The 12,648-nt window shown below is 44.4% G+C and overlaps 1 protein-coding gene across 1 annotated transcript in view; it reads left to right on the top strand.

Moving 5' to 3' along the window:
* RIN3 (Ras and Rab interactor 3) overlaps positions 1 to 12,648 on the top strand; it is a gene marked incomplete at its 3' end in the record, with an annotated part of 67,559 nt that overhangs the window by 36,722 nt on the left and 18,189 nt on the right. Inside the window, exons 4-6 of the mRNA XM_080618218.1 lie at positions 3,492 to 3,564; positions 6,484 to 6,575; positions 11,049 to 12,527. Of these exons, the coding sequence (XP_080474344.1) occupies positions 3,492 to 3,564; positions 6,484 to 6,575; positions 11,049 to 12,527 (1,644 nt within the window). The remainder of the gene's footprint in view (positions 1 to 3,491; positions 3,565 to 6,483; positions 6,576 to 11,048; positions 12,528 to 12,648) is intronic.

The following is a 12,648-nucleotide window of genomic DNA, read 5'->3' on the forward strand; positions in this document are numbered from 1 at the left end:
TTCTTCCTTTATGGAGTTGCACAAAGGACGCAATACAGAGTATGGTCCACAATGAACCACTGATTTGTGTTACTAACGCTCCCATCACCCAGAACATTTTTTCAATTACTTCTGATATCTTTGTTTCAGACTGCTCAAAATTGCCCATTGCTCTACACATTTATTCTTTTGTTTCCTGAAGGTGACTTTTTTCTGTGGGCTTCTAAATATCAGGTAAAACTCAGTATGCTGTGGCAATATGTTTGGCTCTCAGAGCCCAGCCTGATACATTTTGGTAGATTTTGATATTGCTTTTGATCATATTCTTAATATCCTGCCACTGTTCTGGTGAGATGTAGATTTCCTTGCTCTTCAGGTGCCCTGGGTGTAGTTTTATGAGCCCAGAAAAAGTGAATTTTGTATCTGCAGTTTTCAGCAGGATTACAGTGGTCTGGCAGAAAAGTATCTGCTTGTAGCTTTTGCACAAGTCATAAGTTCTTATAAATGTCAACATCATGATCCCTCGCTGAGCAGCAGCGCTAATGTCAGTGAAGCATCCCCAGCTACCCACAGTGCCTCCACAGCCAAAGAAAAGCACCTCTTCCTGGCTCTCTCCTCAGAGCAGGGTGCTTTTGGGGCAATATTGGCACTGGGGAAGGGATATATTGTCCCCAGCAGTCAGCAGAACTCTTTTAGCTGTACAAACTTGCTCTTTGCTGCATCTTTCCAAGAATCAGAAACATGCCACCCAAGAGCAAGGCAGCCAGGAAGCACTGCTTATCAGCGATGCTTGCTGGCAGTCAGCAGGTGACTAGATAAAAACAGGTTAAGGAAAAAGTGTTGCAGTTTCTCCCAAGGAAGACATTACCCACAGGATATTGCAAGGCTTTCCCCATGGGTGCTGTGCTGGAAGCAGATCCAAGTGGCTGCTGTAGCCCTGCACAAGCTGCTTGACACTGTCACTGTTCAAAATAAATGTTGGGCAGAGTACTGGTCCCAGTGGTGCTAGTATCTTGAGTAATGAACCATCTAAGCCAGTGTTTTTCTATTCTTACTTGCTTGCAGGCCACCTAAGAATGTCCCAGCAGAGCTCTGTGTCTCCTTACAGAATCACAGAATAGTTAGGGTTGGAAAAGACCTTAAGATCATCCAGTTCCAACCCCCTGCCATGTTCAGGGATGCCTCAAACTAGACCTGGTTGCTCAAAGCACCATTCAACTTCGCCTTGAGCACTGCCAAGGATGAATCCCAGCTTGCTGACAAATACGCTTGACTTTGTTGCTACTGTGATCTCTCAGAGCAGAGCAGGGGCAGTCCAGTTTCCATATACCACCTCCTGAAAACTCCCATCCTTAAGCTCCAGCAGGTTTTGTACCTAGACTGCTTTAGTTATATCGTTCCTGTCGATTTGTGGTAGTTTATGCTAGTTAACTATTTATATGGGAGGAGAAGTAGCTATAGGGTGAGAAGGCACTTCTATGTGGACACTCCTGACACTGAGGGGCTGGAACTAATATTCTTTTTTCTAAAATTCAACCTCCCAAATGGCAGAGCTTCCTGGCACATAAACAATCATTACTCCCAATCCAAGTGATCTGCTCATGAATGCAAACATGCGCAAATGCAGCCTGCTCTTATGCACACCTGCAACCAGAGATACCAAAGTGAACATGTGGCTCTTAACAGAAAAGAAGTCCTTAAAACTGTCATCTGCACAAAGGGCTTTAGTTAATTATTGGAGATTCAAGCAAGTTCAGACTCTTGGCATTTGATTCGTTCTGTAGAACAGCACCGGGTTTTGTCTTTATTTTGGTTTCCTGTGTCAGAGCTGCAAAGCAGATGGATTTTGAACTATAGAAATTGTTCATTGTAGATGTTTAATGAAAATCCCTGACTGAAACATGATTCATATTAAGGAAAAAGAAAAAACTTGCCAAACATGTATTTTTTCCAGTTGTGGAAGAAAACTAAGAGAAAGGAATTGTTTTGCTTGAAATACATTTTAAATTCCATGTTGCAGTCTGGTATCAGCACACACACTGAGGTTGATCTGTTTGTGCTTATCCAACACAAACTAATGTTAGGAATGACTTCTGAGAATTACATGTCCTTTGCCTCTTTAAAAAATGCTTATACTGGTGTTCTCAGGCCAAAACAGCAACCTGACTGCCTGGGCTAGGACAAAGGGAGAAGTAAAAGGAGGAAATGCTTTGTTTGAGGAATGAACTGTGAAGCTGAGCCATAGACAAGCTCTAGCATTTCCTTCGAGTGGGATTCTCTGCTGGCTTGAGAGCAAGAGCCAGTGCATGCAGCCAAAAGAGAGGAGAGCCAGTCTTCGTCCTACAGGTGCTGGAAGCCCTGCTTTGTAGGGGAGCTAACAACCAGGCAGGCAGGGCAAGGAGCTGGACACATTTTACAGAGCTGTGTGTGAATCATGGCAGACCACGAAGCTGAATCGCGGTAGTTGAGCTTCATGTCCACAGCTCTGAACTGTGTCCTAGAAAACAGAGTGAAGGAAGATATAGAGCAGCTGCAGGCACAGCTATGTGGTGTGAGCCAGTGCTGCTCCTTGAGACCTTTCAGTGTGCTCCTCTGGCAGGAACAGGCAGCTCTGGGGAATCCAGTTTTCCACTACCAGAACCCACTGCAGATTTCCTTAAACTTGCCATCTCTGTGATGGTGTGTTCAGTACATAGAGGCACAGACAATTTATGGGACTATAAAGCTAAAGCAAAGATGGACACTTTTCTCCTGCAGAACCATCTCTTTCTCCGCCTTGGGTTACTGATCAATGTGAAGTTTTCTCCACCAGCTAGTGATTTTTTTCTAGCTTAGCAGACAAAAACCTTTATAATAACATGTGAGGTTTGGGCTACACAATACCACAGCATGCTGTTATAAAGGAGGTCATCTTGAAGAACTCTGCAATGTGGTGTAAATTGTATTTTGCCACTTAAAGGAAAGTGCTGTTGCTATATAACACAATGAAGGGAGAAGACAGGGGAGATGCAAATAGGCTGTGCTCACACTGCCTGTGTGACCCAGGTCAGAGCCCACACACATAGTAATAAGACAGTGATTTCTATTTTTTCTTTTTCTTCAAAGCACTTTGTCCATCCAGACCAAGCCAGATTCCAGCATGGAGAGTCACAAGGTCAGCCCCATAAGTATTACAGATATGCACACCCTTAGAGACAGATGGCCTTGTTATGAAGAACTCTTTAGCTGTGACCTCGGGTTTTTTTTCTTTCTATTGTATCTATTACTGTCACGACAGTCTGATATCTTGAGCTAACCATTCAGAGAGCTAGGCTAAGACATTTCTTCTCCCGTGTTTCCCCAAAGATTCTCACTGTGGCCTTCTGAAGCCAATTCTTTATGCTTCTTCATATTAGTCCATGCAAATGCTGGACAATCACAGAATACAAGATATGCAAGCCAAACCCACCACCTTTTTTACTTTATAGCTCAAAGAAAACAGTTGCTGACTGTCTTTTTTTGTTTTTCATCAGTCCTGTACCTGGAAGGATCTGTCCTTGTATTTGAGGACATCTTCAAACTGGTTGCCTTCTACTGTGTCAGTAGGTGAGTTGGATTCATTGCTTCTATGGAGGGTAGCTTCACTCTGCCCTCTGGAGTGCCTTTCGCCAGCATCCAGTCACAGCACAGCCCCCTCTGTTTCTTCTCATCTCCTCTATCCTGCCAGATGAGGAGGTATTTCAGGTGCTGGTATCTACAACAGGGACAGATCACTCAGTTTCTAGCCAGGCACACCATAACCACAGATGTCCCTGGAGCTGCAGTCTTTGTCTGAGAAGGGTCTATAGTGCTGCACCCACAAAGGACTGAGGCACAGGACTGGGGCTAGGAGGGCAGGGAGGAAAATGGGGCCTGGATTAACTATCTCTTACTTAAAGCAGCTTTAGCATCCACACATACTTGGCAGCTCGTTAGTAAATCTGCTAATGGACTGTTGGCTGTGGGAGGCTCAGAGCACTTAGTCACCTGTGGGGAATCTGTCAAGGAGAGTAGTCCTGAAACGATTTATTTCTTTAGCCAGAATTTAAAAATACAATAAAGCAATACGGAAGAGACTTTGCTTGTTTGTTCAGTGGAGAAATACCAAACCTCATAGCCACAGATATAGGACAGACCTGTAAGGTCATTTTCATTAGAGCAAGGTCTGATCAGCAGCTGATGAGTCCTTCTGTGTAATTAAACCCTTGGGTCTCCTCTGTCTGCAGTCTCCTCTCATCTGTGTTTGTGCCGAGCACACTGCAGCGATACCTCCACAACCTCCTTATCTTACTTCTGCTGCAGCAGGCCTGGTTTTGAGCTGGATGTAAACTTTTGGCCTCCCCTGTATAAACTTAGATGACTCTTAAAGTAGTTACTTCCATTTAAGAGGTAAAAGCAGATACGGGATATGTTTACCAGGCAGCCTTGTTAGTGACTCGGTTAGGTCACATAGCAGGAACAGTCTATCTATGGTATGATCTAGTGTGCCACAGCTTACCCATACGGTACATTCACACTATATTGAGGGCTGCTGCTGCAGCCAGCTGAATTCAGTGCTGCTGGTCCAGGACTCCTACACAGACACAAAGGACTCTGTCTCACCCTCTTCAATGAAAAGACAGACATCTAGATGTGTATAGACCCTACAGAATGGGCTTAAATGAACCCCTGGACCCATACAAAGATTTCTGTGTTACCAAAGCAAAGAAGAGCCCAAATGCAAGCAAGAATTGAGCATTTCAAGTCAATGGCCAGTGGGAGGGAAAATATGCTCACTTCTGCTTTCCTGCAGGTAGTTCATGTGATTTTTCAGGTCTCTGTCAAAGGACAAGGAAAATAGGGAATCATTTTCTGAGAGAAGCAGGAAATAAAAAAGCTGCCTAAGCACTCACCTACCATTTACTGGCAGTCTGTAGGAGGTCTCCGTGATGTTGTGTGGAAAGGCCTGTTCTGAGGGCTGTAATAAACAGTCATCTATAGAGAGCTGGAAACAGCTTATCAGGGCTGACAGGCTCTTCTCAAAAGAAAGTCTGGCCTGTCTTGATCACCTTAGATCACCAAAATAACACCTGTAGGTAACAGGTGACTTGGTGGCTTGTCTGTAGGCTGCTGCCCCATGAATAAAACCAGATTTTTTTCTATTAGGCTAATGTCTTAATATTTCCTGATTTTTAGATGTATTTTTCTACCCCCAAAAAAAAAAAAAAAGAAAGAAAAGAAAAAAAAGGGAACTACTGATACATATAGCAAATAGTGCAGTAAGAACAGTAACAAACAAAGAAAGCAGAATGTCCCTGGACCCTCGTCCTCTTTTAAACTTCGTATTTGCCATGACAAAGTAATACTAGTGATAACTGATCACATCAGTTTATGTCAAACAATGCGACAACAGGGTGCTCAGTGGTGCACAGAGAACTCATGGACTACATAGTACATCAGTAAGACGTGGATCTGTTAATAAGAGCAAAAGTAGCAGCCTTGCATTTATCTGTCAATAAATTGGTCCTCCTCAGGTCTGCAGTCATATGCATGTTTGGGATGCCCGTTTGTGTAGCAGATACCACCTACTCACAAGGCCAGCTGTTTTTAAAATAATTTCCTGCATCTTGCAGAGCACTTCGTTAAACTTCTTAATGTGTAAAATGATCCCCCACTATTACTTGCTGCCTTTTAGGGACTATTGGTTTGTTTTATCTAGTCATCGTCAGAATGGGAATTGACATAGGAACAGGTTTAGCAAACTGTCATTAGGCAAGAGGCAAACATGAACAGTTCAATGTCAGCCCAAGAGCTCCAATTAATTATTTGAAACTTAGGGTGTGTGAAACCCAGCTAATGACCTCTGAGAAAGTGCATCTTTTTTTTTTCTTTTTTTTTTTTTCAGTAAAAATACTGTTTTCTCAGTGTCATGCAGCACTTCATTGTTGTCTGTCACTTCACACAGGGGCTACCCTTCCTCAGGAGGGGTCTTCCTTCCCTAACCCCACTGTGCCTTGCCGTGTTCCCATGCTTTATACTTACATTGATTTTTAAAAGAGGAATCAGGGTGGGGAGAGAGGGGTAAACAGAAAGAAAAAGGACTGCAGAGCCCCTCCACACCAGAAAGAATGGCTTTTCTAATTACAGTAATTACCGTTTTCACACCTCAGTTTTCATGGGGAGGTATTTCAACCCTTGTGACCTCCTCTGAGGTGAGAGGGGTTTTTGCTGCTTTCAGAGGAGGAAGAAGAGACCCTATCATTGAGCCAATGGCATGGCATGAAGCATCACCACAGGAGCTGGTGATCTGTTGTGAAATCAGAGCAACCCAGGCTGGCACAATATCCATGATGCCTTACGGGCCATGAGATCTTCCCATGACAATATCCAGGACTTTGCAGGGAAGGCTGAAACTGTGATTCAGTCACTAGAACTAACAGTAAAATCTGGGGTTCCTAGCAATTGTGTGGTTTATTCTTTTGGTTTTTTCACTGTTTCTTTTTACAGAGATCTGCTGCCCTTCACCCTGAAGCTACCACAAGCAATATTAGAAGCCAGTAGCTTTCAAGACCTTGAAATTATCTCTAGTCTGGGGATAGGTAAGTCCCTCAAAGCAGCCAGAGTTTCACTCAAACTTGTGAGAACCGTGGTGCTTCATAACTGGAGGATAGATGAACTGCTGTCTTCAGAATAGATGAGAAGGCCTGAATGCAAGAGAGAAGATGTTCATGGTCTTTATGTTTATAGAAGCACACTGAAAACTGTCACTTGCCCCTTTGGACAAAAACCTCCACTGGGACTTTTGTGCATAGGTGGGACCTACAGTTTCACTGTGTAAGCTGGGGCTTTCAACAACTGAAGCATGGCACAGCCTCTCATGATAACTTACATAAACTGGAAGTAGTTGGCATCTAAGTATATGAAAAAAGAAAAACAGCTTTGCAATTTCCCCTTCTCATGTGTGGTGGCAATGCTGATGGAAGTGACATTTTTGAATTTTGATATTTCTGCTTTATCTTGCAGGATTTCTAATTGGTAGAGGACTCTGTAGTGCCCCAGCATGTTCTCTCGCCTCACACTAATCAGATAAAAAAGGAATGTTATTTTTAGTGACAGCACCAATCGAGCAAATTTTAGATCAGATGTGTAAAGTTACAGAGTTGGAAATGCAGTTCTTTTAACTAAAGGAGGTCACCTTCCTGTCCCTTCCTATTTAACACACTCTGCTTGAGACAAGTATTGCAGTTAACCACTCTCACACTGGTTTGCTTTTCAATTTTTCTCAGATGTCGAAAACAGCCAAACAATGGTGGAAGCTGAATTTAGCTCACTTAGAAATACTCACTAGAGCACCATGGGGATTTACGGATCTATTTTTGGATCTTCTGCATTATACCTCCCAGAAGGCATGGGAAAACCCTGCTGGTTTCAGTTCAAGCTTTGTTAAATTTGACTAACAATTTGCCTCTAACACTTTCAGCATCCTCTATTTTGAATATGTTCCTGTTTGTCAAAACATCCTTGAGTACGTGTGTCTAGCCATCACTTACTGCTTAAAGATAAGTACTTTGCAAGTTGAGATAGCAAGATGCAAACTTATTAATTTTAGTTAAAAGTGTAAAAATTTGGATTAAAATGTAAGAAGTGCGTCATAATTCTCCAACCCTCAGCCTAATTTAAGCCAGTGGAGTTGATCCTGACTCAGGTAACAGTCTCCAACAGCTTCTGAATGGAAGGATTAGCTAAAGCACAAGAACCAAAGCAATGTTGGTTATAGTCTTCTTTCTTCCCTCCTGTACACTGGTGATGCTTGGAGGTTTGCTTATCACAGTGCATTGCATGCCAGGAAAATTTCTGACAACAGAAGAAAACATGCTGTTCTGTAAAGATTTCCTGGGAAATGATGCTAGCTTCTTGGAATGCCATGCTGTCTCAGTAAAGTCAAGCAGGCTGAAGTAATGTGTGATACCGTTTCTGCTTCCTGGAACAAAATTTCATGGGTACGAATGAGTAGACAAACAATAAGTGCTGCCTGAAGTGGCACTCCCAAAGGAAAAGCTAGCATTGTTTGAAATTGGTATGTTGCTTTTATTTATTTCAAAGTGATATGTTTTTTGAGAGGATAGAAGTAAGATGTCTACCAACAAGCTGGCCTGTTCCACAAAAGATCTGGCTGTTATGTATATTGTCAAGAGGATGTGCTGCAAGCCCTCTGGTCCTGGCTTTGCTGGTACAGGAGGCATTTTAGCAGAAGAATTACTATTGCACAAAAAGCACTTACCAAGTCTCAAAGAACTGCTTAATTATCCCTCCCGGAGTAGAAGCTAAGGGAAGAGCCAGGATAGCAATGGGAGACGATCAAACTGCCTTTCCTGCTGTATGAAACAGTGTGGCTGCATTGAGAAACACCCTCTCTGAAGCAGCTATGTAACTCTTTGTATGACCATCTCATCTGGTCCTTCACAGTCTGAGTGGAGCATTACATTTTCACCACAGTGTCTCATCCTGATCACTACTGAGAAAAATAACCAACTTCCCCTTTGTAGATTGGTTTACTCACAATTTCCTCAGCCCATGAGGCTCCACAGACTATTTTCAGACTTAAACAAGCAACTTCCACCGTCCTGCATACAGGACAGTAGAACTGGAGTTCTGATACCCGGTAGAGTTGGACTACAATTTAATTTTTAAAGGAAATTTTACCCCACACAGTCTCAGACATGAGGGGGTTAGCAGTGTGATGCTATTATGTGCAGTTGCAACTGCATGTCTACACCAAAATTCTGTTGTCAAGAATGCTGTTGTTCCTGGCAACACTTTTATTTTAAACTTCTCTGTTCTCTTCCCTCTCATAGTAGGAAATTAGGGAATAAACCTGTTCTAACCTTAGCCTCCCTGAAAAAACAAAAACCTGCTGACATGCTTATAAAGCTGAATTAGCCATGGACACTAGCCTAGGCTGCAGGAGGCTAAATTGGCAATTTTAACCTGATGGGAATGAACATTCTTTTAGTTCACCTGTGCATAGCTTACTCTGTGCCTCTGTTATGGAAATGTTTAGTTAGAGGGAGCAGGAGGGCAGTGAGAAGTTACCCTGCCTGTCCTGCCCTGCCTGCTGTACTTGCACCCGCTGCAGGGAAGGGAATAGTCCCTCTCCCTGGGGCAGCTGGCTGTGACTCTAGGGACCACATTGGTGGCAGAGGGAGGCAAGGCCAGCAATGGACTCAGGGCACCAAGGGGGCAAGGCAGAGTCCTGCAGAGAGCAAGTCATGGCAGCAGCAGAAAGAAGATGGCTTTTCCAGCAATGGTGGGGAGCTGACTGTGGGCAGGACGTCATCAAAAATCACAGCTGCACCGGTGGAAAAACAGGAAGAAGTGGCCTGCCTTTGGGGATGCAGCAGGCAAGGGAGAGATTTTATCTGATGTATTTCACTCCTGAGTTCTGCATTGGCTTTAACTGGGAGATCCTTTGCTCTGAGTTCTGCTATGACCTCCCCAACTGGAAGTCCCTTTGAGGTTTTCTGGGATGCTGGTTTTTAGGAAAAAAAAAAAGACACCGCCCAGAGCTCTGGCCAGCTCAGCCCTGTCCCCCTTCCCTGTGATGGTCTGGGGCTACACTGTGCAGCCAACAGGAGGAGTCCTGGCAAGGCACAGATAAGGCACCGTCCTGAGACCTGCATCATGTGCTCAGCACTGAGGGTCATCCCACACACGTGCAGCCCAATCCATCCCTTCTTGACCCAGAAGGTGGTATTTTTGCAGTGAGACAGGTTTGGAACCAAGCAGATGGCATGGTTCACGTGCTGTGTGGCAGCCCCATTTGTGTCCTGTGTCCACCCAGAAGAGTGTGCCATCAGCGTCAGCTTTGTGTCCAGGGACCAGGCATGCTGAAATAGTTATTTAGTTACCTGCATCCTTGTATCTCCAGGATTTCCCATGTTCCCCTTGTCCTTAAATCTGTGGGCATCAGTCCTCACCCAGGGAATACCCTCAGAGGTTTATATCCTTTTCCTTGGTCTGAACATATGGGGTTTGCAGGATCCTGTTTCCTGACGCTCCGAGGAGCGGACCCTGGATTAGCAGATCTAAAAGTGACAGAAAGCAATCATACTGGTAAGGCAAGCAGGTTTAAAAACTCATCTCAGGGGAAGGGAAGAAGTTTATATCTGATGCTGAATCTATTCAAAATATGAACAAATGCTTTGTACATTTTAAAATGAGCTATTCAAAGATATTCTAGTGAGAGGTTTGTGACATACAGAAATGACTACTTGCATCTTCTTTTTCCAGTCACAGCTGATGGCACTGAAGTGCTTAACTATTCTTTAATCCTTCAGTATACAACCTTCCCGTGTACACAGTCTTTTGCACCATCTTTCTTCTCTTACACCTGCAGGCAGGCAGTGTCATGGCTATGGATAATTGCCATCCAGAGCTACAGACTTTAACGATAATTTTAACCTGTGGAAGGTATTTAAAATCATATGTTTCTGCACTGGTTGTACTGCAAAACAGGAGCAGACCTCTTTGTAGACAGACTGACACATGAGCTTGCTGTGTCATCTTCATCTGATATCTCTTGTGCCTCTGGTGTATGTTGGATCCAGGCTATATATCTCAGCCCTGCACCTTTCCACAGTCAGCAAGAGGGGGACAGGAGGTCACCTGTGGGCTTCACACCCTCACCTCAGGTATCCACAGCTATTTGCATTTAGAGGACAGTGATCACTGAACAAGCCATAGACCCTCTCTTACAGTCATTTGTATTTGTTACTTGCACCTTCCTGCTCCCACTGCATAGGCTGCACAGCATTAACAGTTCTCACTAGACGAATGTCCTAAAACTGGCAAGAAAGAGGTTTCTGGTGAAGCTTCTGAGCTTGTCCCCTCATTTGAAGGATCTCACACACATTAAACAGGCAACCCTTTCTTCACATTGTTTTGTGCAGAGGTGTGAAAGCTTTTGTACCATTTCTTTTAACAAAAAGTAGGACTTCTACATGCCTTTAGCAGCTAAAATTCTCTCAGAGCATTTCTTTTTTCTTTTTTTTTTTTTTTTTTTTTTTTGACAGATTTCTGGGATTCCTCCTTAAACCACAGAAGAAGAGAGGAGTTATCCCAACCTGCAAAACACTCTGCTTTCAGCACTGCACAGACAGACAGTTTAAAATCTACCCAGTGTTTTGCAAGCAGCACAAACCACTGCTCATGTGAAATTGAGCTGTCAATAGGAAATGACAGGCTGTGGTTCGTGAATCCTATTTTTATAGAAGAGTGCAGTAATCCTTTTTCACCAGATGTACCTTCTCCTAAAAGCCATGCTGTGAGTGCTGATCTCCCACCTGCCACCATGCTCACTGAAAGGAGGTCTCCCCGTCGCCCCCCTCCACCTCCACCTTCTCATGCTCTCATTCAGAAATCTTCTCTGAAGTCCCTGCAGGATCCCACCACTGCCTATGAAGAAAACAAGCTTCTCCTTCAGCCACTAGAAAAGACCATGAAGGAAATGAGACTTGAAGGCGGTGACAATAAAGAAGAAGGGAAGCAGAGCTGCTCAGTCGGTGAGCCTTTGGCAGTGAGCTCCAAGAAGGGCTCCCAGCCCTCCGTCCCCCCACGAAAGCGGCTGTTTGAGAGGACCTCAGAGGAGAGCTGTGTGGGAAACTCTGGAAGTTGTGAAACGCTGAAGGGGGAACGGACAGAAGAAAGACAACATGCAAGTACAGAGAGCAGAGATAAAAGGTCACTGTGCAAAAAGGCTATAGAAATGCCTAGGGGAGTTCCTGAGACAGCTGTATCACAATTTCAGGAGAGAAAGCCTGAACCTGCAGAGGTGAAGGACATGCCTGGGATTCAAAGCAATGCCATAGGAAAGTCACCACCTATCCCACCACCAAGAAGGAAGAGGCTTTCCCAGGTACCAAGGGTCCCCAGCTCCTGCCAGTCAAAGCAAAGAACAGTGGCAGAGATGGCCACAGCCATGGCCATGGTGCAGGATTTGTGCAAGAGCAGCTCTGCTACAGTGTCAGGTGGTGCCACTTGCACACACACCAAGACTGAACTGGGACATAGCTGCAAATCCGTCAACTCAGCTGAACTGAAAGATGCTCACTCCTCCCTGGAAGGCCCAGGAGGCAGCACTGTGGCTCAGACGTCAGCATCAGAACCAGATTCCTACTCCACCAGCAGCACAGAGGATGACCTGGAGATGCTGAGTAGCTCATCTAGTAAAAAGACACGCTCCATGATCTTGGACAAGGCCAAGAACCGGCTGTCCTTTGTAAGCCTGACCAATGTCTTCACAGTCTTTTTGTCTAGTGACAGGAAGCTGCAGAAGAAGATTGTGGAGCTGGCACAGGACAAGGACTCGTACTTTGGCAACCTGGTGCAGGACTACAGAGTGTACAGTTTAGAGATGATGGCAAAGCAGAGCTCCAGCACAGAGATGCTACAAGAAATCAGGATGATGATGACACAGCTGAAGAGTTACTTAGTGCAGAGCACCGAGCTGAAATCTCTGATAGACCCAGGCTCCCACACCGAGGAACAGTTAGGTAGGTGACTGCTGTTTACCATCCTTGGGCAGAATTTGGGAAGGTGAGGAAGAAGACAGAATTACGCAGATACGGGTTCTGCTTTACATAATTATAAACCATCTCTTAAAAGCTGAGGGGT

The sequence above is a fragment of the Psittacula echo genome (genome assembly GCF_963264785.1).
Source record: "Psittacula echo genome assembly, chromosome: 5".
NCBI classification, from domain to species: Eukaryota; Metazoa; Chordata; class Aves; order Psittaciformes; family Psittacidae; genus Psittacula; species Psittacula echo.